At 41.1% G+C, this 27,654-nt stretch overlaps 1 protein-coding gene across 4 annotated transcripts in view; it reads right to left on the bottom strand.

The window, feature by feature from the left end:
* Positions 1-27,654, bottom strand: part of mast2 (microtubule associated serine/threonine kinase 2) — a 405,044-nt gene that overhangs the window by 204,133 nt on the left and 173,257 nt on the right. For 3 of the 4 annotated variants that reach the window (XM_073062969.1, XM_073062970.1, XM_073062973.1), the window contains one exon: positions 24,966-24,997. In XM_073062969.1, the coding sequence (XP_072919070.1) occupies positions 24,966-24,997 (32 nt within the window). Of the gene's footprint in view, positions 1-640; positions 703-24,965; positions 24,998-27,654 lie in introns of those variants that run through there. The other variant, XM_073062971.1, reaches the window with a different exon arrangement.

Genomic DNA, 27,654 nt, shown 5'->3' with positions numbered 1-27,654 from the left:
TGATCTTCCTGTCGTTGAGTTCAGCTTTGTAAAAAAAATGATAAAACCTGTTTAAACAAGCTAAGCTACAATTGTTCCTGATGACATTCATTCACTTTTACTAGCTGCAGCACATTTGTCAGATGGCTTTCAATGTATTCTGATATGCAGATAGGGCAAACTAAGTTGGAATCCTGTGAGTCAACAATATTTCATTATATTTAAGCATATTTTTAGAATTTGCTGAATGATAATTTTCACATAAATATATCCATTGAGGTATTTATGGTTTTAACTTTATAATATAAATTGAATTCTTGATCAATAATTTCTTGCCGTTTTTCTTCAATATAATTACACGAGGTATTTCCTCTTGTCCAAAACATGAGTTAACTACAGTTTCAGAAAAATTTCAAACAAATAAAATGGTTTTAATTGATTCATGAGCGTCTCAGTCATCAACTAAAGAAGCCACAGAATTACTAAGCGTCAATAACACCCACAGTGGTGGAGAATTTAACAGATTAAATCAGCATGTACCTCTTTAATAAAATTATTTGATCAGTGTATCAATTATATTGATAAAATACACAATATCTTTAAATCCATTTGATAAGACATCCAACTAAAAGCAAGGAAGTTAAATTTACAGAGATCTTACTGGATCCGCAAGCGTGGGGCCCCAAGTCCTTCCCGTCTCTTCTTCATTGCTGGATTATCTAACACCTTCACAGACAGAGAACATAAGCTGTCCTGGTAATACGAACATAAAACTGACATCACTCAGGAAAATACTGGCAGCTGTGTTTTGTGCAATGGAAGCAGTCAGTACAAGTTTGTTCAACCCTCACAGAAAATCAGGATATCTTATGAACCATCAGAGTCACCCATTACATGGTTGAGAGAATAATATGTTCACATTCAGAAGTTGCCAGACTTGTTACAATCAATTCCTCTTCATCCCAAGCATACTCATGCTATAACATTTAGAATTTAAAAAGCAAATGAACTAATCCCGTCAACTCATGCAGAGGATCTATCAATCTACAGACTAACAGCATAACAACTCGAGCTAAAATTAGAAAGCAACAGCCACCTGAATGGCAGTACGTTGAATTTAAACAAACCAATCCAAACTGGTGTCCGGACACACTTTGGGGCACAAGAGATTTCAGAATCCCATTAATCGTCAGAGATCCACGGAACGAATATTCAAAAGGTAACATGCCCAATAAGATGCGTTAATATTACAAATATTCTGTCCAAAATGCAGAAGTTTAGGAAATAATTATCCATGGGTTGATATTCAAACCAAAAACTACATAAGTAAACATTTGCTTAAAAATTGTAGATGCTTATACATCATTTACTAAAATAAATCTGTTGCCAAGCATTTGGCCTTAGTGTGCTTTATTTTTAAAGATTTTGTATTTAAAGTCAGTTACAGTGTGGATATGTAAATAATATAGGAATTAGAATATCAAAACTTCAATAAATCATCCACAATTTGAAGCTACAAGGGGTGATTGATAAGTTTGTGGCCTAAGGTAGAAGGAGTCAATTTTGGAAAACCTAGCACATTTATTTTTCAACATAGTCCCCTCCTACATGAACACACTAAGTCCAGTGGTCATGGAGCACACAGATCCCTTCTTTGTAGAAGTGGTCCACAGCAGGGGTAATTGATAAGTTCATGGCCTACAATAGAAGGAGATGCGTTATTAACATCAAACTTTCTGGATTATCACTCAAAGAGTTGAACTCCATGTGCATGCAGTGAGAGTGTCTTGGACCTCCAGGTGGTCCACAGCAGGGGTGATTGTTAAGTTTGTAGCCTAAGGTGGAAGGGGGGGTGAGTTATACAGCTCTCATTACATGCACGTGCAGTTCAACCCTGAGTAAAAATGCAGAAAGTTTGAAGTTAATAACTCATCTCCTTCTACCTTAGGACACAAACTTGTCAATCACTCCTGCTGTGGACCACTTCGGGAGGTCCAAGACACCGACTTCCACAAAGAAGGGATCCGTATGCTCCACGACTGCTGGACTAAGTGTGTAAATGTAGGAAAAATAAATGTGCTAGGTTTTCTAAAATTGACTCCTTCTACCTTCTACCAGCTGGTGGCATAGTGGCATCAGCGCTGGACTTCAGAGCAAGAGGTCCAGAGTTCGAATCCAGCCGGCTCCCTTGCATGATACAGAATTTCAAATTGAGGCCTTATTCTTCATGAACAAACAAAATACGTTATCCAACTAGATATTCTCCTCAGTAACAGGTATATCATTTTTGACTCTGTTAGGAGGCCTTTCAGAGAAGAACAGCAGCACTACCCTAAGCAACACAAACAAAGTGCTAGAAGAACTCAGAAGATCAGGCAGCATCGATGTAAATGAATAAACAATTGACATTCAGGGCCAAGACTCCTCTACAGGACTTGAAAGGAAGGGAGAAGATGCAAAGCCAAAAAGATAAGGGCAGGGGCAAGTGATAGGCAGGTGAGCAGTGGTAAGAGGCAAGGGTGGGGAATAGAATAGGAGGGAAGGGGGAAAGGGAAAAAATTACCAGAAGGAGAGATCAATGTTTGTGTTATCAGGTTAGAGGCTACCCACACAGAAAATGAGGTGCTGCTCCTCCACCCTGAAAGTGGCCTCATTGTGGTACAGAAGGCCATGGATCGACATCTCGGAACTGGAAATGAAATAGTAATCAAAATGGTTGGCTACCGGGAAATTCTGCTTTTGACAGATGGAGTGGAGGTGGTCGAAGTGGACTCCAATTTACGATGGGCCTCACCAATGCAAACATGGCCCGACCTTTGAGAGCACCAAACACAACAGACAACCCCAGCAGATTCGCAAGTGAAGGAGGGAGAAGTGAGCAGTGCAGGGTAAAGGAACTAGGAGTTTGGTGGCAGTGGATGGGAGTTCTCCAGAGTTGATGAGGCCAATGATGGTGTCAGAGAGAATTTTCTAATGGTCCAGAGTGGGGTCTTCTTCATGGGGATAGGTAAGAAGCAGTACCCGAGAGCTGCCACATGGCCTCAGCAAAGTAGAGATCAGTCCACCACACAACAACAGCACCCCGGTTGTCCACAGGTGTGATGCAAAGAGAGTGAAGGGCAGTGTATTCAGAAGGAGTAAGGTTTGAGGAGGAGGGAGCAGTGCTGAAGCTGAGCCCGTTGATGGCTAATCAGCAATTTGAGATGATAAGATCCAGAGTAGGCCAAGTACCAACAAGAAAACCAGGCAGAGAACCACTTGCCTCAGATGCAGCACAATGATTGTCTCTGATGCACAGCTCAGGAAGGTGGAATCTAGTGGAGTCTGCTGTGTGAACAAGATTCGAGGATGGTACATTTTTCATAGCCAAGGAGGTCTCCAAATGTCTCCAAGCAGTTGCAGAGCATTTTATGGAGGTGGGGGGGAGGGGAAGCAACAAAAGTTAATTGTACAAATGAGAACTAATGACAGGTGGAAAACCGATGAGATCCTGCAAAGTGAATATAGGGAGTTTGTCAGAAGGTTAAAAAAAATCCCTAGGATTGTAATCTCTGAATTAGTATCCCATGCACTTGTAACTATAAGAGTAAGGGTGAAGGCAAACAACTGTGTGGCACATCTGGTAGGAACTTAGTTTTTTGATCATTGGTTATCAACAGTTATTGTGGTCTTGTTAAGAAGTCGTATATCAGGTGTAAGCCTAATGTTCAGACCAGTGAACATCATTCTATTACTTTCAAGACAGTAAGAGAAAAAGACAGGACTGGCCTACAAGTTTAAGTCCTAAATTTGGGCAAGGCAAATTTTGATGGCATTAGACAAGAAGCTGTGAAGGTTGATTAAAAGAAGGCAGGTAAAGGTAAAGCAAGTACAGTGAGAGGCTTTTAAAAGTGAGATGGGAACAGTTCAGGGCAATAAGTTCCTATAGGAGTGAAGGGAAAGGCTGGCAGATTTTAACCTGCCCTGTCTGTTCTCTTATTGAGAATCTTCCATTTAATTCTTTCAACCCCTCCACATTTTGTACCTTAGAAATTCCTTAAATCCTTAACTCGTTTCAATGTCATCCTAACTCAGTTTTCCTCTCCAATAATGTCATTTGATCTGTTGAGTACTTACACATTTTATTTTCATTTCAATTTCTCAATATCAAAATTGCTTTTATATACAGGCAGTCCCTGGGTTACAAACGAGTTCCGTTCCTGAGTCCGTCTTTAAGTCGGATTTGTACGTAAGTTGGAACAAGTATATCCGGTATTATTTAGCATCAGTTAGTCAAACGTTTGTCTTAGCATATAGTATATATTTACCTTTCTATGCATATAAAACACTTAAGAAACGTATGTATTCCAATAATTAAGCTACTGTGTTGCTTAGTAATAATTGTAGCTTTCGTCGGGGCAGGGCTTTTCACATGCTCCATTATTCTCACTTTATCCGTTAAAATTGTTCCAATCATTGACCGACTGTAGCCTAACGCTTTTCTAATGACTGATAGCATTGCACCTCTTTCCCATCACTTTATTATTTCCACTTTATTTTCAATCGCGATCGCTTCCCATCAACAGAACAGAAACACTGCAGGCGGCGGATCCTGACCTCCACCGGCTCCCGAGGTTCGCTGGGTCCTAAGGACCACCACACTGAGACAGGTTAAATGGGACAAGTGTGGACTGTGCTGGGTTTGGGTATTTGATCCTCCACAATATTCCGCGTGGGAATTTAAACTGGAGGTGGCAGTGTTTTTTTTTTACAATGTCGAGTTGCAAGCTTGACATCAACCCGGCACGGATGCTACGGGAGTCACTGGATCGAACTCCGGAACCTCCGTTCTCGAGCCCGGCGCTGATCTCACTGCGCCACCAGCCAACCCGGGGGGGTTCAGGGTGAATCTTGCTAAATTTAAGCCAAATACAAAGCTGCACACTCAACACACTGTCAATGGCAATGACTTAAAATGGCGGGCGGCGTTCTCCTTCCTCAGTTCGTAAGTACGAGTTGTCTGTAAGTCTGACATTCGTAACTCGGGGACTACGTGTATTGATATTGGACAGGCATTTGGATAAAATAATGCAAAACAGCAGTATTTAACAATGCACTTGAGTGATCTATAATAAAAAGAGAACCAGGTACAAATACTCAGCTGGTCAAGTAGCACCTGATTGGAAACAACAAAGTTAACATTTAAGATTAACAAGTTCAGAAATGAGCTGAAGATAAAATAAGTTATGACTTAGATAGAAAGTGGGAAGGGAAGAGAACAAAGTGAATGGTCCATAAGAGGATGGAAGGTCTTGCATACATACACTATACATTTGAAGCAGGAATAACAGCTTAGATAGACAAATCTTAGTTTTATTCCATGTCTTGAGATAAAATATTGTCTTCTACATAATCACAAAATCCCTTCAGTTCTTACTTCATTCCCTTGCATTACCTGCATGTAAAAAGTGTTTATATCTCTGCTTATTTCCAGCTTTCTCTTCACAAATGCTATCAAACCTGCCAACTATTTTCAGTATTTTCTGTTTTTATTTCAGATTTCCAAAATTCACAGTTTACTGTACTCTCTCTTGTGGAAGTAGCTAAAGGCTCAATCTTAGTCAGCACCCAATCTTTTGTATGAATGATTTCAAACTTAACCCATGACAGCAAATCAACTGACATACAAAAACAAATACATCATAATTTTGAAACCTCCAAAATCTTATCTGAATATTTAATTTTTATTACAGTAAGTTACATGTACTCATCGAATGTGCACTGATAGCAAACATCTCTCACTTCCTTATACACTTCAATTCCCCATCAAGAAGGCCTCAAAGCCCTCTGCTACTTTCTGGGCAATAGACCTCACCAGATCCCCAACACCACAACACTCCTCAGGTTGGCGGAACTGGTACTCACACTTAATAACTTCTCTTTTGGCTTTTCCCACTTTCTTCAGACCGAGGGGTGTAGCTATGGGCACTCGCAAGGGCCCCAGCTATGCCTGCCCCTTCGCTGGTTATGTGGAACAGTCTATGCTCCAAATCTACACCAGTACTGCTCCCCAACTTCTCCTTCAATACATTGACGACAACATCGGTGCTGCTTCCTGTACCCATGCTGAGCTCGTCAATTTCATCGACTTTGCCTCTAACTTTCACCCAGCCCTCAAATTCACTTGGTCCATCTCACACACTTCTCTCCCCTTTCTCGATCTCTCGGTCTCCATCTCTGAAGATAGACTGTCCACTGACATCTTCTATAAACCCACTGACTCCAATAACTACCTTGATTATACCTCTTCCCACCCTGCCAAATGTAAAAATGCTATTCCCTATTCCCAGTTCCTCCGTCTCCGCCGCATCTGCTCCAAGGATGAGGCTTTCCGTTCCAGGACATCCCAAATGTCCTCTTTCTTTAAGAATCGTGGTTTCCCTTCTGCCGTCATCAATGATGCCCTCACCCACATCTCCTCCATTTCCCGTACTTCGCCCCTCACCACATCCTCCTGTCACCACAACAGGGACCATGTTCCCCTTGTCCTCACCTATCACCCCACCAGCCTTCGGATCCAGCATATTATCCTCCGCAACTTCCGCCATCTTCAACAGGACCCCACCACTAAGGACATCATTCCCTCTCTACCCCTCTCTGCTTTTCGCAGGGATCGTTCCCTCCGCGACTGCCTGATCCACACGTCCCTCCCCACAGATCTCCCACTGGGCACTTATCCCTGCAAGCTCAAGACCTACACCTGTCCCTACACCTCCTCTCTTACCACCATTCAGGGCCCCAAACAGTCCTTCCAGGTGAGGCAACACTTCACTTGTGAGTCTGTTGGGGTCATCTATTGCATCCGGTACTCCTGGTGCAGCCTCCTCTACATCGGCGACACCCGACGCAGATTGGGGGACTGCTTCGTCGAGCACCTCCACTCCGTCCACCACAACAGACAGGATCTCCCGGTTGCCACTCACTTCAACTCTGCTTCACATTCCCATTCAGATATGTCCATACATGGTCTCCTCTACTGCCATGATGAGGCCAAACTCAGGTTGGAGGAGCAACACCTCATATAACGTCTGGGTAGTCTCCTGCCCCTTGATATGAACATCGAATTCTCCAACTTCCGGTAATTCCTTCCCCCATCCCGCTTTCACTCTGCCTCCTCTTCTAGCTGCCTATCACCTCTCTCATGATTCTGCCTTCTTCTACTACCCATAGTGCTTTCCCCTTAGATTCCTTCTTCACCTCTCCTGCCTATCCCCTCCCTGCTTCCCCTCCCCCACCCCTTGATCTTTCCTCTGATTGGTTTTTCATCTGGCACATTCCACCCTCCCCCCACCTTCTTTATAGGGCCCCTGCCCCCTCCTTCTTTAGTCCTGGTGAAGGGTCTTGGCCCGAAACGTTGACTGCTCCTTTCAATGGATGCTGCCCAACCTGCTGCGTTCATCCAGCTTGTTTGAACGTCTTGATCTCTCACTTCAGCCTACTTCAAAAGTCAACTCAAAGGTAATTTTCATTTCTTTTCATCAATTCCCCGTACCTAATTTAGCATTTGGTACGCTTATAAGAAAACATGGAGCATTATTATTCAATAGGTTAAACTGGCCACATTTGGAACACCAGATTAGCATGGCTTTCCAAAAGGAATACATTTACTGAAGAAAATCAATTACCTGATTAACCTATGAGGAATGAGCCTTTCTGACGTATGAAAAGCCAAGCATGTTTTTAATACCAAGTTTTGTACATTAATATCATTCAGGAAACAATACTATTTTCTTTTAAGCAAACTCTTTAAAAATAGAGCACCACCGAATACTGAAAAGCATGGGAAAAAAATCAAAGTATCCTGCAGCATTTATGATAATCAATGGCTAATCAGTCACAACATAATGAAGAAAGCCTTCAGTCTATGATGTTCATGAAGCAATGTCCATAAAATTAAGAGATACCGTGAAAGCATATAAAGACCTTTTCCAATTGTCTCAAAAGAGCAAACTAACTTAGCCATTATAGTGACATAGTTTCGTATTTGCAAACACCCAAAATTGTTCTGCTTCTCCTCGGCTTTGTGAAACACAAACATAAAGCAGTTCAAAAGAAAGTATATTATACTACAGCCAGTAATCTACTCCCACTACAGAGAAAATAAACAAAACAAAGATATAGATACCTACCTCCTGAGGTTTCCATGCTGCCTCATTTGCTCAGAGCATGTCTTTAAATCTAGCACTGTAATATAAATGGAATGACAGATTTGGAGAGGCATTACAAAAAGTGCCAATGCCACTTGAGGTCCCTCACAAAATATGAGGATAAGCAAAAAAATGTTGAAAGCAACACAGTAGTATTTTACACACAGAATCACATATTGAAATCAGACCTCTGGGTTTCGATCAGGGCTGAATAAAGAATTTTCAACTGCCACATCATTACTACACTTATCACTGGAAAGAGCACCAGACTTAAGAACTACATTCAGAATGGCCATAGAATAATTGCAAAATATACTGCCTTCAAGATGTGAGAAAACATGAGGCAGGAGGGACATTGCAATCTCTTGTATGCTTGGACAACCCTCTATGAATCATCAGCCTTAATTATCTCAATCAACAGAAAATGTGCAGATGCTGGAAATTCAAGACACACACACACACACACACACACACACACACACACACCCCACCCCCCCCCCCCCCCCGTAGGAACTCAGCAGGCCAGGCAGCAACTATGGAAAAGAGTACAAACAACATTTTGGGCCAAGACCCTTCATCGGGACTGGAGAGCAAAAAAAAAGAGGAATCAGAGTGAAAAGGTGAAGGGATGAGAGGAAGAAACACAAGGTGATAGGTGAAACTGGCGGGGGGGGGGGGGGGGTTAAGTGAAGAGTTAGGAAGTTGATTTGGTGAAAGAGATACCAAGCTGGAGAGGGGGATATCTGATAGAAGATATAAAGCCATGGGAAAAAAATGCAGGAAGAGCACCAGAGGGAGGTGATAAGGAGATAAGGTGAGAGGGGGAAATGAAAATTGGGGATGGTGAAGGGTTGGGGCATTTATGGAAGTTTGAGAAAGCAATGTTCATGCCATCAGGCTGGAGGGTCACCAGACAGAATATAAGGTGTTGCTTCTCCAACCTGAGTGTGGCCTCATCATGACAGTAGAGAGGGTCTTGGACTGCCATGTCAGAAGAGGAATGGCAAGTGGAATGAAAATGGGTGGCCACTAGAAGATCCTGCTTTTTCTGGTAGGTGCTTGGCGAAGCAGTCTCCCAACCTACGTCGGGCCTCATCAGTATACAGGGGGCTACATCAGGAGCATCAGATACTATAGATAAGCCCAACAGACTCACAGGAGATGTATCACCTCAACTGGAAGGACTGTTTGGGATCCTGAATGGTAATGAGGGAGGAGATCCCAGTGGCCTCCAATTTTAATTCCATTTCCCATTCCTATTCCAAAATGCCAGTTGTGTGGCTTTGTCTACTGCTGGAATGAGGCCACAGTCCGGTTGGAGGAGCAACACCTTATATTCCATCTGGGTAGCCTCCAACCTAATAGCATGAACATTGATTTCTCGAACTTCCAGTAATGATCCCTCTCCTTCTCTATTCCTCATCCCCTTTTCCCACTCTCACCTCATCTCCTTGCCTGCCCTTCACCTCCCACTGGTGCTCCTCCCCTTTTTCTTCCTTCCATAGCCTTTTGTCCTCTCATATCAGATTCCCCCTTCTCCAGCCCTGTATCTCTCTCACGAATCAACTTCCCAACTCTCTACTTCACCCCTCCCCGTCACCCGGAAATGATCCCTAGCAAGATCTAACCTAAGTAACAACACTTCTAATGTGAAATTTGTTCATGAAAAGCAAGTGCAACTTTTAGATTTTTATTTCCTTTCAGATAAAGAAACATTTTCATTTTCAAATGCTGCTTTACCCAGAGAGTTGCAACATTTCTTCTGACTTGTCAATGGGAAACACAATTTACCATGATAAAATAGTAAGTGGACAGAACTTATAAATTAAAATATATAGTGCAATACTTCAAACAAAAAGGTTTTATGACATACGGCATTTCAGCTCCTATCTGTCAGCCTAAAGGTTATCCACATGAACTGTTAACTGTTTCTCCTTCCAAAATTTGCACATTTCAGATTTCCAGCATACACTGAATTTGGTAATGCTTAAGGAAGTGCAACTACACAAAGCTATTAATTAATTTTAAAGCTTACTTCATTTTTCTGAAATAAATCTCGTCACTTGGCATGTGAAAAGTGAATACTGATGCCGCTAGATAGCAACTAATCTACCCTAATCAATCTCTGTGTAGGTTTCTGTATTACACCTCAATTCTGCCCCAGCTCTAAGAAAGGTTGATGTCTGGGAATATTGATTGATTTTTCTTTCCATTGATGCTGCCTAACTGGCTAAATTCTTTAAACACAAACGAGAGAAGATCTGCAAATGCTGAAAATCCAAGCAACACACACAAAATTCTGGAGGAACTCAGCAGGCCCCAGAAAAGTAAACAGTCGACGCTTTGAGCCGAGACCCTTCATCATTTTTTTGTTTCAGAAGCCAGTAGCTATATTTTCTTTTTCCCAACGGCAGAACCTAACTTGATCTTTAATATTTGATGATACCAATGCATTCAACATTCTGGTTGTAAGGAGTAAAAAGCAAAAAGTGCTAAATTAAAAAAATACAGAAGCTACAAACTTGAAATAAAAGCAAATTGCAAGAAATATTTAAGAGGTCAATGACCCTTCAACATTACAAATTCCCTAGAACTTTACACTCATCTGTCAGTTGCCTTTCTCTCTCTGCCAAAAATGACCAATTAAAACTCTTCCCCTTCACTGGGCTCATAAAGATCTGTTGCCCACCATCCGTGCCTTTCATATCCTGAGCAGCTGCAACGTTTTTTTGCATTAACTACAAATATAAATTTAAATCTACAATGCTGAGTTGCTAATATAGTAACTTCCATTGAAGTTAATACCATTTTAAGATCCAACATGTTAAAACATCAGGGAAAAAAAGACATATTTTCTGAATGAGATTAAGCTATTACAGTTTATTACTCAGTAAAAGGTACATGTATGTGCAAATTTTAGAGATGTCCCACAAACTATTTCTTAAGTGCACCATTATCAGAGGACTACACATAAAGGAAAAAGAAAGCAAAGTTTTCAAATCTGTCTCCCAACTAATTACTAACAAAGTCAGTGGATTACCTGGATTGATAACTAAAAAGAATGCAATTCAATTCCAAAACAAGAATCTGAACTGCAATACTAAACTACAATCTTGTAGATATCAATTCATGAATGACCATTATTACAGTTGTTGCTAGCAACTTTCAGTTTAGAGTTTCAGCTATAATAACATCAACGTAAGAGAGAATTCTCAAATTGGAACGATCAAACAGAATGCACAAATTGCAGATTTATTTTGAAACAAACTGGAGTCAGAATTCATTGGAGATCCAAAATCTATATCAAATTTATCTACAAACAATTTGATTAACACAGCAAACGGAGGCCAAAAGCTTATATTCTGGGGGAGAGATGCAAGAAAATACAGTCGGCCCTCCTTATCTGTGGGGGATTGGTTCCGGGACCCCTCGCGGATGCTCAAGTCCCTTATTCAACCTGTCTCAATGCGGTGGACCTTAGGACCCGGCGGCAGAGATCTGAATCCGCAGTGTTTCTGTTCACGAAAATAATCACGAACACGATTGAAAATAAAGTGGAAATAATAAAGCAATTGGAAAGAGGTGAAATGCCATCGGTCATTGGAAAAGTGTTAGGCTACAGTTGGTCAACGGTCGGAACAATTTTAAAGCATAAAGTGAGAAGGGCTCTGCCCCAATGAAAGCTACAATTATTACTACACAATGCAGTGGTTTAATTATTAGGTTTTGGGTTTTTGATCCTCCACATCAACCCGACACAGTGGAGAGCGCACTCAGGAGCGGTCTGTCCCGAGTCCCGAGAACTTCCGTTCCTGAGCCCGGCGCTGAAACATACGTTTTTAAGTGTTTTATATGCATAGAAAGGTAAAACATATACTATATACTAAGACAAACGTTTGACTAATTGACGCTAAATAATACCGGACGTACCTGTTCTGACTTACTTAGTAAGAGAACTTCTGATTTTTTTCGATCCCGATCCATGATAACGCACGCACATCCTTCTTTATACTTTAAATCATCTCTAGCTTATAATATCTAATACAATGTAAATGCTATGTAAATTGTTGTTACACTGCATTGTTTAGGGAATAATGACAAGAAAAAAAAGTCTGCACATGCTCGAACAACAAGTGCTGGAAGAGGACTTCCGGGTTTTCGCGATTCGCGGTTGGTTGAATTCGCGCATGTACAGTGAGATATTTGCCCTGAATTAGCCATATCAAAATAAGAATGAAGAAACAGTTTAAGCAACCTCAGGTAAGGCAGATATTGCTCTCCAAGTTGCAGTGCTCCACCAATAATTCCAGCTGTACCACTATTTTAAAACTGCTGCATTTGTGTTGGAAACAAAACAAAACTTGGCACAGAAAGCTAATTCTTGACATTTCAAGCCTAAATTCTCTTCAAGCAATATAATGTTTCCTGCTGCAGTCAACCAAGTTCATTGCCGCACCTCATCAGTATTATCCAATGCAAACCTTCCTGATTTAATCCACTATTTTGTTCCCTCTGACTTAATCCACTTCATCTTTTGCTTCTGTGTCTAGTTGAATTTCAGAAACCTGAGCACCAAATTCATGCTGACACTTGACAACCAGAGGGAATGTTATGCATCATAAGATCAGAAGTATGTATGGACGTTCACTGATGATTGCACAATGCTCAACACTATTCACAAGTCCTCGGATCATGGATCAATACACATCCAAATGCAGCAAGATATGGACAATATCCAGGCCCAGGGTGATAAGTGAATGGTAATAATCATGCTACACAAATGACAAACAATGATGATGTCCAACTGGAGAAAATCTAGTTGTCACTTGCTTAGATTCAAGGACATTACTATCACTGAATTCCCTCTATCAACATTGCATCATCAACCAAAAACTGAACTGGAGAAACCATAAACACAATGTGACTACTAGAGCAGGCAAAGACTCAGAATCCAGCAGTGAGTAACTGACTTTCTAAATCTGCTGGATAAATGATTCTTCATTTACAAAAAAAATCAAGAAACTCAAATTAAACAGAACAAAGCAGTCCTATTCATCTACCCCTCCAGAATCGTGGCAACAGTTTGTACTATCTACAGGATAGACTGCAGCAATTTACCAAGTCCCCTTTAAGCACCTTCCAAACCTAAGGCCAAGGGCTGCAAAACCATGGAAATACCACCAACTGAATTTCTCTTCCAAGCCACAAGAGTTTCCTGGCTTATAAATACTGAATATCACTGCCATTAATTCAGAATAACTGGCACTTCCTCCCTAACACCATTATGGATATACTATACCTCAAGACTGTAGCAGTTTAAGAAGGCAATTCACCACCATTTAGGAATTTGGGGATGGAAGCACAAATGTTGGCTCAGCCTGTGAAATCCACATCTCTCAAATTAAAATAAATCAACCGTGAATATCTGCTCTCCAAGAGAGATGCAGGGAATCCAACTGGATTCTCTCAAAGGACAGGGAATGAACTAATAGTTATCCTACAATCTACATTATCACATAAAAGCAATCATTTTTGCTGGATGTGGTTATCTTCCACCAATTCAAACTATAATTAACCTAGAAATTACAAACCCTGAACTATCAGAGTATCCTAATACTGTAACTGAAAGCAACATGTTTTGAATGGTCCCAGTAAACATTCATTCCCTCCACTAGTGCACTGTGACAGAAATGACTTAGAAAATATACCGCAGTTACTTATTTAGGCTACCTCTCAAAACATAAACTAACCGCAAAGGAGGACATGGGCAGCAGGTATACGGAGATACTAGCACCTGCATGTCACATATTATCTTCAGTTGGAAATACATCACTGGTTCATCATCATTGCTTGGCCTAAATCCCAGAACTTCTGACCCAAAGGCATTGTAACCTCCATGCAGTGGTTCAAAAGGCTGGCTGGCTCACTGCTGCCTTCTGATGAACAACTGGGGAAGTGCAATTAATAACAGGCCCTGCCAGCAATACCCACACTGCGAAAAAATGAATAAATGAAAATAAAACCTCCCCTCCATGAACTCTGCCTACACTTCTTGCTGTCTCAGATAAGCAGCCAAATAATCAAAGAACACACCCATCCTGCATGACCTCTCTTCTTCTCCACCCTCTCCCCCAATCATGCAGAAAATATAAAACTCTGAGTGAACATACCAGCAGGCTCAAGGACAGCTTCTATCGTGCTGTTATAAGACTATTGAACAGTCAGGCAATAGGATAAGATAGACACTTGATCTTACAATTTACCTTGTTATGGCCTTCTTCACCTTATTGTCTACCTGCAATGCATTTTCTCTGTAAGTATAATACTACCTTGCATTGCACTATCTCAATTCCCTGTGGCAATAAAATGATCTGTTTGGATTTTGTGTAAAGTTTTTCATGCATCATGGTACATGTGACAATAATAAACAGATTTACAGATTTAAATGCATCAATTGTCTGTTGCAAGTCCTGCAATGCTTCAAATTTATAACCGCGCAAGCAGTACATTATTTCCTTTTTGTTTAACCAGTCAAATCATATCAAGTACAGAAATCAATAAAAGTTAATCCATTCTACAGTCATTTTTTGACCATTTCATACTCCACAATTCCACTCATCATATGTCCTGTGTTCATCTTGGTCATAGAGTAATAAGGGTCATAGGAAAGTACAGCATTGAAACAAGCCTTTCAGCCCATCTAGTCCATGCCAAACCATTTGCTCTGTCTACTTCCACTGACATACACAAGGATCATAGCTTTCCAAATCTAACCATCCATGTACCTATCCAAATTGCTCTTAAACATTGAAATCAAGCTCGCATGCATCATTTGTGCTGGCAGCTCAATCCACACTCTATCAACTCGCTGCATGAAGAAGTTTCCCCTCATGTTCCTCTTAAACTTCTCACTTTTCACCCTTAACCCATCACCTCTAGCTGAGGTCCTCAATGGAAAAAGTCTGCTTGCATTTACCCAATCTATGCCTCTCATAATATTCTTTCCGTCGATCAAAGCTCTCAAATCTCCTCTGTCCTAGACACCATCTCTTTTTTGCTGATATTTTAAAAGCTCATACTTTCAACTTGAGCGTAGAAGAATGAGAGGGGACTTGATAGAGGTCTACAAGATAATGAGAGGCATAGATAGGGTGAATAGCCAGTACCCGTTACCCAGGGCAAACAGCAAACACCAGAGGGCATATGTACAAAGTTAAGGGACGGAAGTTTAGGGGAGACATCGGAGGTAAGTTTTTTTTTTTTACACAGAGGGTTGTGGGTGGCTGGAATGACTTGCCAGGGTTGGTGGTGGAGGCTAAAACATTAGGGGTACTTAACAGCCTCTTGGACAGGCACATGGATGAAAGAAAAATAGAGGGTTATGGATTAATGTGGGTTTAGTATTTTTTAAGGAATATATGGGCTGGCACAACATTGAGGGCTGAAGGGCCTGTACTGTGCTGTAGTATTCTAGTAATTCAACGTTAAAAACAATAAGTATAAGCACACTTCTGGTGAATGATAGAGGCAGCTTGAATCACATATCTGGGACAATGGCTTCTGTGTTGCCTGCTTCTGAATCCAGTTCAGAGCAAAAATTCTCCTTTCTTTTGATTGTTAGGATATGGCTTACTAAAGCCAGTTTCCTATGGGTGGCAAATGTCAGAATTTTTGCGTTATTCTGTCTCTTTCTTCTCCCTGTCATCTGTGCCAGGAGAAACCTCCTGGTTTCTTTCATCCGTTTCACAGTTTGTTCCTTTTCTCCTTTCTCTCATGATCTTAGTGCTGTTTAGAATTTAAGAACATAGCCCACTTTATTCTTAGTAACACTTATAACACATTCACTCTTCCCAGGACTTCCACACCACTGCCTCCATCATTTCAATTTATTTATTCATTTCCTGGTTCTGTATGTATTCCATTTCCCAATTGACAAAGTTGCAGGGAGAAGTCAATGAAATGTGGAAAAATTGAAGTGAAGGTCACCATGTGTACATTGTTCAGAGTTGCTTATGGTGTTGTTCCATTCAATGTGCTTAAAGTTCAAAAGTTCAGAGAACAAAGTAAATTTATTATCGAAGTATGTACACATTATCATATCCTACCTTGAGATTCATTTTCTGACAGGCGTTCACAGTGGATGAACTACAACAGAATCAATGAAAAACCACAAACTACAAAAACGGACAACCAACCAATGGGCAAAAGGTAACAAACTGTGCAATTACAAAAAAGGGGTAGAAAACAAAATAATACTAATAAATAAATAAGCATTAGTGTTTATTTTTGGATGAATCATTGCAAAGCCAATGAATTTAAGAAGTGGGACAGTTTGGTTACCACAAGGCGGTACAGTCTGTCCATTCTCCCACCAACATTATCAGTATTATCAGTTGATTTCTGAAGGGAACTGCCTCTCTGAGCGTGTTGCAGAACAAGCAAGGGCCCACAGATAAAAGATTGTGATTCAGCAGGGCTTAGGTCTGCTTGTCAGTATTTATATCTACAGAGCTGCTCATTATTTTATTTAGCAAAGCATTAAGCACGTTCTGATTCCCAAGAGCAGCAGGAAAAGCACATCATGGTGCAAATATGATATGCAAATGCCTGGTGAGCTTCAATGCAGAAAGCTTCGTCAAAAACATTCCAATGAAGTACCTCATGCTTTTACTGGCATTGCAGAAAAGCAATCATGCTAGCATGATTAACTGATAGCAAAGCCAGACTGATTCTATCTGCCAAAGTGCTTTCAATCACAAGTTCAAGCACTTTCACACTCAGCTGTCAACATCCATCCACAGTATTATCTCCAGAAAGTTTGTTAGCAAAAAGCCAAATGCAAAAATCATAAAATATTCTTTAAATATGACAAGATCCTAAGAAAACATGGACCATTTCCCATAATCTCAGCAAACACTTCTGAGAAAAGACAGACACTGATGTTAAAAGTCACCATCAACATCAATGCATCAGCGCATACTTTTGCCTTGTGAGGAAAAGAATTTACAGAAAAGTTCACAAACCCAGCACAAAGTTCACAATCCACCAGATCCACCTGTATGCTTTTAAGACATGAACCACTTACAACAGGCACATCAAAGCAATGGAGAAATACCACCAACAATGTCTTTGTATAATCCTCTAACTTTACATGCAGGATGTGAACAAACATAAACATCCTCTCAAGGCCAACATCCCAAAGGTTCTCTACCCTTCAAAGTAAAAGAGCATTCAGAATTGGTGAAGAACACAAAGAAACATAATGGAAATGCCAGAAGGAGCACACCACAACCCAGATACTCCACTTGCCAGCTCAGTCAAGAACCTCCCAGATAATCTGTGGAGTCTGCCAGAATCACATTGGTCTTACCAATTATCTCAAAGCTGACAGAAAAGGAGAGAGGGCAAGTCATCTCAAGCAATTCATTACATAATAATTAGATATGTTCCAATCACAGGAGAGATCCACCAGCATTAACTCTGCAAATCCTCCAAATCCAACAAACAACACAGAACTGAATGTATATAGACAATCATTCTTCCCCACCTCCCCACCACCTCAACATTTTCTGCTTTTCCACGTTGAGCTTTAGAAGAGCCCACCAATAGGCTGAATTGATTTCCTCATTTATTCTGTAGCAAATAGCAATATCTCACGACCAGACTATGTAACAGCTTCTTCCCCCAAGTTATCAGACTCCTCAATACCCAGAGCCTAGACTGACACCTTGCCCTACTGTCCTGTTCATTATTGTAATGCCTGCACTGTTTTTGTGCACTTTATGCAGTTCAGTGTAGGTCTGTAGTCTAGTGTAGCTTTCTCTGTGTTGTTTTTTTACGTAGTTCAGTCTAGTTTTTGTACTCTGTCATGTAACACCATGGTCCAGAAAAAGTTGTCTCATTATTACTATGTACTGTACCAGCAGTTATGGTCGAAATGACAATAAAAGTGACTTGACTTGACTTGATAACAGCAACTTCCTTTTATCAAGTTTTTTTTTAAAGACTTGTGTTAGTTATTTTCTACATTCCACATACAGTATTTTCCAATTGATGCCAAAAGGCCAAGTTGTAAACAAGTACTTTTAATAGATATAATGCCCATCAACTTTTATTGCACATCAGGAGCTAAAGCACGTCAAAAAACGGGCGGATGGAACAGTTATGGATTCCATCATTATGCAGAAGGAGTGTGGTGGGTAAAGGGACCAGCTAAGGACCACAGGAAAAATATGCAGATGGAGTGTGGTCAGCACCACAGACAAGTGTGTGGGCAGGATCAGGAGCTGCGGAGCAGCGGATTAATTTGTAACACAGGTAAGTATGCCTATAGACAGAGGGATATTATGGCTGAGGGAAGAGGATATTAGGACTGGAGAGAGAAAGCCTTAGAGAGGACCAGTGGGTGTCAAAAGTTGCATTTAATTATATCTGCTATATAAAGACAATAGTTCTACTCTTAAAAAAATAAGTGCACAGGTGCTATTTAATTAATTTTGTTAAATGAGTATTGTTTAATTGCTTTAATTGATTTTGCTTTAGTTACACAAAAAGCTCTATAAAACTATTTTGTCACAGAAACATCAAAATACAGAAAACCTACAGCACAATACATGCCTTTCAGCCCACAATGTTGTGCCAAACATGCACTTACTTAGAAATTACCTTCGGTTACCCTTCATCCTCTATTTTTCTAAGCTCCATGTCCAGGGGTCTCCTGCCTCCATCACCATTGCCAGCAGCTCATTCCATGCACTCACCACTCTGCGTTAAAAAAAACTTACCCCTGACATCTCCTCTGTATCTGTTTCCAAGCATGTTAAAACTGTGCCCTCTTACGTTAGCCACTTCAGCCCTGGGAAAAAGCCTCTGACTATCCACACGATCAAAACCTCTCATCATCATATACACCTCCATCAGGTCACCTCTCATACACTGCCGCTCCTAGGAGAAAACGCCAAGCCCACTCAACCTATTCTCATATGGCATGCTCCCCAATTCAGACAACATCCTTGTAAATCTCCTCTTCACCCTTTCTATAGTTTCCACATCCTTCCTGTAGTGAGGCAACCAGAATTGACCACAGTACTCCAAGTGGGGTCTGACCAGGGTCCTATAAAGCTGTAACATTACTTCTCAGCTCTTAAACTCAATCCCACGATTGATGAAGGCCAAAGCACTGTATGCCTTCTTAACCACACTGTTAACCTGCTCAGCAGCTTTGAGTGTCCTGTAGACTCGGACCCCAAGATCTCTCTGATCCTCCACACTGCCAAGAGTCTTACCATTAATACTACATTCTGCCATCATATTTGACCTACCAAAATGAACCACCTCACATTTATCTGGATTGAACTCCATCTGCCACTTCTCAGCCCAGTTTTGACTAGATTTTCAACAGCCTTTGTACAGAACGATTCCTGTACTCTACCATCCTTTCCCTGTCTCACTGGAATGTACCTATGCAAAATATCACACAAATATCCCCTGAATATTTGCCACATTTCTGCCATACATTTCCCTGAGAACATCTTTTCCCAATTTATGCTTCCAAGTTCCTGCCTGATAGTTTCGTATTTCCCCTTACTCCAATTAAACACTTTCCTAACTTGTCTGTTCCTATCCCTCTCCAATGCTCAGGTAAAGGAGATAGAACTATGATCACTACCTCCAAAATCCTCTCCCACTGAGTGACCCGACACCTGATCAGGTTCATTTCCCAATACCAGATCAAGTACAGCCTATCTTCTTGTAAGCTTATCTACATATTGTGTCAGGAAACCTTCCTGAACACACCTAACAAACTCCATCTAAACCCCTTGGTCTAGGGAGATGCCAATCAATATTTGGAAAATTAAAATGGCCCATCATGATGACCCTGTTATTATTACACATTTCCAGAATCTGTCTCCCTGTCTGCTCCTCTATGTGCCTGTTACTATTGGGTGGTCTATAAAAATTGACTCCTTCCTGTTCCTAACTTCTACACAGAGAGACTCAGTGGACAATCCCTCCACGACTTCTTCCTTTTTTGCAGCCATGACACTATCTCTGGTCAGCAGTGCCACACCCCCACCTCTTATGCATCCTTCCCTGTTCTTTCTGAAACATTTAAAGCCTGGCACTCTAAGTAACCATTCCTGTCCCTGACCCATCCAAGTCTCCATAATGGCCACAACATCATAGCTCCAAGTACTGATCCACGCTCTAAGCTCATCCACTTTGTTCATGACGCTTCTTGAATTAAAATAGACACATCTCAAGATCCAAGATCCAAGATGGTGGCGCGACACAGCTTGCAGCTGCCACTCCGGAACTAATTATCTGTTATTTGTGAAGTGGGGTGCCGTGCACAATCATGATCGATTGAAAACGGACGTGGAAGCACGAAGAAACATCTGGAAATTCCAGGAAGACCCTCCTCATTGCTGTTGCTGCTGTGAGGTCCGGGACTCTGCTGGGAAGGACAGGCCCCCAGTCCTCGGGGTCGCGTTGCCGATGGCCGTTGGCAGGGCTGTCTTAATACGCCCGACAGAGGATAGTGCTCGGAGAAGCTGTGCTGGAGGGGATGGTCATCGGCTCAGAGGTTCGACAGACTCAGGTTGCTTTCAGTGTGTGTTGCGTCTGCGAGGCTGAGTCGGGCAGCGCCTTGGAAGTCCATAGCGGGGGCACTCCCTTCTGCCGCTAGCGTGGGATGGCGAGTCTGTCGGGACCCTAGGGACTTGTGGAAACTGCGGTGATTTCTTTTGAACTTACAGTCCTTTAACATCTTGGACTATTTTTACTGTGCCCATAGTCTGTTTTTTTTTAATCAATTATGCTATTGTTTGCACTGTTGTAACTATATGTTGTAATTAAGTGGTTTTGTGCAGGTCTTGTAGCTTTAGTTTTTGGTCTTGTTTTTGTCTGGTGGATTCAGAGCTCCTTTCCGGGGAACGCACTAGATGGTAGCGCGATATTAATACGCAGTAGCCTCTCCGGACACTGGATTGGGGATTGCTAAACGTTACGTGGATTTTCTGGTGTAGTCTGTTTTGTCATATGCTTTTGTGATATCATTCTGGGGAAACGTTGTCTCATTTTTTAACTGCATTGTATTTGTGGTTTCTAAATGACAATAAACTGAATCTGAATCTCAAACCATCAGTCTGAGCGTATCCCTTCTCTATCACCTGCCTATCCTCCCTCTCGCACTGTCTCCAAGCTTTCTCCATCTGTGAGCCAAAACACCCTTCCTCCATCTCTTCAATTCAGTTCCACTCCCCACCAATTGTAGTTTAAATTCTTCCCAACAGCCATAGCAAACCTCTCTAACCAGGATATTGATCCCACTTGGATTCAAGTGCAACCTGTCCTTTTTGTACAGGTCAACCCTGCCCCAAAAGAGTTACCAATGATCCAGAAATCTGAATCTGGGCCCCCTACTCCAATCCCTCAGCCACGCATTTATCCTCCACCTCACTCTATTCTTCTACTCACTATCACGTGGCACAGGCAGAAGCCTGAGATTACTACCTTTGAGGTCCTGCTTTTCAGCTTCCTTCCTAATTCCCTGTAGTCTGTTTTCAGGACCTCCTCGCTTTTCCTACCTATGTCATTGATACCAATATGTACCATGACCTCTTGCTGTTCTCCCTCCCCACTTCATGATATCGTGGATGTGATCAGAAACATCCCGGACCCTGGCACCTGGGAAGCAAACTACCATCCGTATTTCTTTCCTGCATCCACAGAATTGCCTGTCTGATCCCCTAACTGTAGAGTCCCCTATTACTGCTGCCTTCTTCCTTTCACTATCCTTTTAAGCCACAGGGTCAGACTCTCCCAGAGGCGCAGCCACTGTTGCTTCCCCCAGGTAGGCTGCCCCTTCCAACAGTACTCAAACAGGGGTACTTATTGTTAAGGGGGGCAGCCACAGAGGTACACTCTAGTATCTGACTCTTGCCCTTCCTTCTCCTGACTGTTACCCACTTATCTGTCTTCCGAGGCCCCAGTGTGACTACTTACCTGTAGTTCCTCTCTATCACCTCCTCACTCTTCCTGACCAGACAAAGGTCATAGAGCTGCATCTCCAGTTCCCTAACCCAGTCCCTAAGGAGCTGCAGTTCGACGCACCTGGTGCAGATGTGGCCTTCCGGGAGGCTGAAAGTCTCCCAGACTTCCCACATCTGACACCCAGCACAGAACACCGGCCTCACAGATGTACTTCCCGTTTCTATTCTTCACAGGTAACCTACCTTACCTCGATCCATTATCGCCTAAGCCCTGTTAAGCCAAAGTCCTCCTACTCTGTCTCCCTCTACTCTGGCGCCTGCTCAGAGGAGTGGGTGTTGGAGTCATAATTTTGAAGTTAGTGTGGCTCTCACAGTGTCAAATTCCACTATAAAAATAGTGAATATCATGAAGTATATGGTTACGAAGCACATTCAATCAGAGCACTCACTCTGAATCAGCACAAACCTTATACATAATTAATTTGGTAATAATCTAAGCCACTTCATAACAACCTAATTCTTTGATTAAAATTGTCCTACCTTCTCCAATTACATTTGATACCCTGTCTAATTAAGAACCCATAAACTTCCGCTTTAAATATACCCAATGACTTGGCCTACACAGCTGTCTGTGGCAATGAATTCCACAGATTACTACCCTCTGTCGAAAGAAATTCCTCCTCAACTCTGTTCCAAATGAATGTTCCTCGATTCTGAGGCTGTGCACTCTGGACCCAGACTCCCCCACTTTAGGAAACTTTCTCTCCACGCCCACTCTATATTTGATAGATTTCAAAGAGACCGCCCCCCCCAACCCACCTCTTCTTTTAAACTTCAGTGATTACAGCCTAAGAGCCATCAAACACTCTTCATATGTTAACCCTGTCATTTCCAGAAATCTGAAACCTATTCAACGCCAGCATTCTTTTCTTAGATAAGGAGCCCAAAGCTGCTCAGAATACCCCATGTAGTCAGATGAATGCCTTATAAAGCCTCTGCATGGTATTGTTACTTTTATAGTGAAGTCTTCTTGAAATGAATGCCTTCCTTACCACTGAAGCAACCTGCAAATTAACCTTTAAGAAAATAATCCTGCACACCCCTGATTCTCCCCATTTGGAAAATACTCTGTGCCTTTATGCTTGACCGTGCACTTCCTTACACTATATTCCTTCTGCCACTTCTTTCCACATTCTCCCCATCTATTGATCTTTCTATAGAATCACTGTATCCTCAACGTGAACTGCCCCCTACCTATCTTTGTATCATTTGCATACTTGGCCACAAAGACAATTTCGTCGTCCAAATCACTGATCTATTACATGAAAAGAAATGGTCCTAATACCAGCCCCTGCAGAACACCACTAGAAACTGGCAGCCAACCTGAAAAAGCCCCGTTTCCTCCCACTCTTTTCTCCTGCCAGTAAGCTAATGCTCTATTCACACTCCTTTTTGAAATACCATGGACTCTTACCTTGTTAAGAAGCCTAATGTGCAGCAACTTGTTAAAGCCCTTCTGAAAATCCAAATAAACAACATCCACTGATTCTCCTTTGTCTATCCTGTTTGTTATTTCCTCAAAGAATTCCAACACTTCTGTCAGGCAAGATTTCCCGTTAAAGGAAACTATGCTGATTTTGGCCTATTTTATCATGAGCTTCCAAGTACCTCAAAACCTCATCCTTAATAATGGACTCCAATATCTTCCCAACCACTGAAGCCAGGCTAACTGGCCTATAATTTCCTTTCTTCCGCCTCCTCCCTTCTTAAAGAGTGGAATGAAATCTGAAATTTTCCAGTCCTCCGGAACTATTCCAGAATCTAGTGATTCTTTCCTAATGCTTCTTCAACTTTCTGTATCCTCTTTTACATTACTGGCTGGCTTACCTTGAAAAAACTTTATAACTTTCCATAATCCATGCTCCAACATTTGTGATCCAACTTTCAATGACAACAGTGAAAAGACAGTCTGTTCCAAAGCATTAACAACCTCACTTTAAAGGACACACATTTCACCAAAATTAAACTACAAGAAAAACAGTACAAATATTCTGATTCATATAGTTCACATAATGTCCTCAAAAATCACTTGATTTAACATACAAGTGTATCTACAAAAGAAAATTTAAATATCGTGCCTCAATTAAACATTTCTGACATACTCACAATGGCAGGTATATGTATCAGAGTGCTATGTTTCTATTGCAGTATGATATTCTAAATGAGAAACTGTTGGATTCAATTAATTTAGTGAGAGTTGGTCAAATGTTTGGAACTGTAACAGGAGCACTACAAGCAGCCTCAGCTTGAAGTATTGAGGAAAATAAAACCCATTCCCAATTTCAACTGCAATGAATGAACTGTGAGGCAAAAATCACCAAGAACGGAATGCACCTTGTTTGTTATTTTCCTTCAGGATAGGCCATCCAAATTTATTCTCCAGACTCGCATAGGAGAAGAACTGGTGAGAAACAAATGACTGGGATCAAAGCAAACTTTCAGAAACACCTTGAACATGGAAGACACAATGAGTTTGACTTGATATCACTGGACATAGTGTGAACAGATGTTAAATTTTAGTGTGGGAGGTGGGAAAAAAGGCATTAATTTTCTGTGGGAAAAGGAGTGTAAAATAATTTACAGTGCAACAAGTGGCATTTGACTTGCTTTGCAAATATTTGAAGGTCACAAATATGCTGAATGCCTGAAATACATTTACAACACTAACAAATTCACAAAGAAATATTTTCAAACATCCATTATATATCACAGCCATAGTGTTCCAGGTGTAACTATGTTTACTTACAAGCTTCCTTTTCTTGGTAAACTCAATTCTTTCTGCAAAAGAAAAGAATGCAAATTATTGCAACAAGTAAGAGATAAATACATTATTCTGTTTCAGTACAATTTAAATTAATAACCTGAAGCAATTATAATGTACAGGTGGTGACAAGTTTCATCATTAAAATGGTTACCTGTTATATGAATATAGTTGGCCAGTGTATTCCTTTTATAATAATGATAAGAACCATTTACTTGTAAACCATGTAAAAACCCATTTATAAATAAGAAAATATACTTCAATGCACAGACAGTTACTTTGGAATAATTGGAACCTGACCTGCCCATTTTATTTCATTTTTTTCATGACCAAGACTAAATTGTCCTTTTAGTCCTGCATTAGTAATGTCACAAACTCACAAAACACAATCAATTATAACATTATTTACATGTCTATGTATTTTCTATATGTCTGCTCTATCAGTAAACTAATGCCCCAAATATCAAGTTTTTTTTTTCTCCAAGTAAGCTCAACCATACCACTGAGCAGAAAATAAGCATAATCCATAATAAATTACACCATGACAAAAAAGTAACTGAAAGTAAACAAATTAATTAAACTTAGTTCTAAAGAAATATTTTCTACCTTGCTTCAGACAGCATGGACAGGGGAGATAGTCAGAGACTTTTTCCCAGGATAGAAATGTAAAACAGGAGAAGAAATAAGGATTTACAAGGCAAGTTTTTTTGACATGGAGAGTGATAGGTGCCTGGTATGCACTGTCGGGGAAGTGGTGAAAGTATCTATGATAGTAGCATTTATTTGGCATTTAGACAAGCCAATAAACAGGCAGTGAATGGAGGGATGTAGACCAAGTGCAGGCACATGAGATTAATTTAATTTGGTATCTAGGTCAGCAAAAACATCACGAGCCAAAGGGCCTGTTCCTCTACAAGACAGTTCTATGATCTATATTGATTTAAATCTTCTATCTGTCCATGATGCAACATATAGCTAAAAGTTTAAACAAAATTTACTTTTTAAATTCCTATGGGGAAATATGCTATAATTGAATGGTACTAAAATCTTAGCTCAATTCAAAACAATTTTGCAACTCATGTCAATTCAGGGGTTATACCACTAGGTGGCAAGAAACACACATCAATACATTCAATAAACGTGAGAAAGTCTTCAGATGCTGGAAATCAACACACAAAATGCAGGAGGAACTCAGCAGGTCAGGGAGCGTCCATGGGAAAGAGTAAACAGTCAATGTTTCGGGCCAAACCCCTTCTTTAGGACTGCTCAGAAAAAAATTCAACAACTCAGATTAAGCATAACAGAACAAAATCAAGCATTTTTTCCTACAGATTGCGCAGAACATCAGAATCAGAATCAGACTTTAATCGCCAAGTACCTGTGCACATACAAGGAATTTACTTCTGGCAGATGTTGTCTCTCTGCTCATAACAATAATAATGATAAATATAAATGAAAATATAGATTATACATACAGGTAGTGCAATCCAAGTAATAGTTAGCCGACAGTTAACCGGCAGTTAACTGTTCAGCAAAGTGACCGCAGTAGGGAAAAAACTTCTCCAGTGCCTATTAGTCTTAGTCTGGAGGGATCTGAAGATCGGAAGCAGATCAAACAGTCCGTGCGCAGGATGGGAGGAGTCCTTTATGATGTTCCCCACCCTGTAGAAATCTATAGAACATTACAGGCCCTTCAGCCCACAATGTTGAACTGATCAGGTAACCTACTCTAGAAACTGCCCTGAATTACCCTACCACATAGCCCTCTATTTTTCTAAGCTCCATGTACCTGTCTAAGAGGCTCTTAAAAGACCCCATTGTATCCACCTCTACCATCTTCACTGGCGGTGCATTCTATGCACCCACCACTCTGTGTGAAAAATTTACCTCTGACACCCCCCTTGCACCTACTTCCAAGCACCTTAAAACTATGCCCTCTTGTGTTAGCCATTTCAAGCAAAAGTACCTCCATTACCTCCTCAGACTCCATGCACACTTTTCCACTATCACTCCTGATTGGTCGATTCTCACACAGCTCATCCTCTCACTCTTCAAACATGGAGAATGCCTTGGGGTTTTCCTTGATCTTGCTCGCCGAGGTCTTCTCATGGTTCCTTCTAGCTCTCCTAATTTCATTCTTAATCTCCTTCCTTGCAACCATGTAATTTTCTAGAACTCTATCAGTCTGGTTTCTTGAAACTTTCTTAAGCTTTTTTCTTCTTAACTAAATTTTCTACATCCTTTATACACCATGGTTCTTTTACCCTACCATCCTTACCCTGTTTCAATGGAACATACTGATACAGAAGGCCATGCAAACGATCACTGAACATTTGCCACATTTCTGCTGTGCATTTCCCCGAGAACATCTGCTCCCAAGTTCCTGCCTAATAACATCATTTTTCCCCCTACACCAATTAAATGTTTTCCCAAACTGTCTGCTCCTATCCCTCTCCAGCTCTATGGTAATGGCAATAGAGTTGTACAACATAGAAATTTACAGTATATTACAGGCCCTTCAGCCTACAATGTTGTGCCGACCATCTAACCTACTCTAGAAACTGCTTAGGATTTCCCGAACACATAGCCCTCTATTTTTCTAAGCTCTATGTACCTATCTAAGAGGCTCTTAAAAGACCCTATTGTATCACCACTGCAGCTGGCCAGTGCATTC

The sequence above is a fragment of the Hemitrygon akajei genome, chromosome 12 (genome assembly GCF_048418815.1).
Source record: "Hemitrygon akajei chromosome 12, sHemAka1.3, whole genome shotgun sequence".
Taxonomy (NCBI): Eukaryota; Metazoa; Chordata; class Chondrichthyes; order Myliobatiformes; family Dasyatidae; genus Hemitrygon; species Hemitrygon akajei.
The sequence above is the reverse complement of the archived record's forward strand: the minus strand, read 5'-3'. Positions and strand labels throughout refer to the sequence as shown.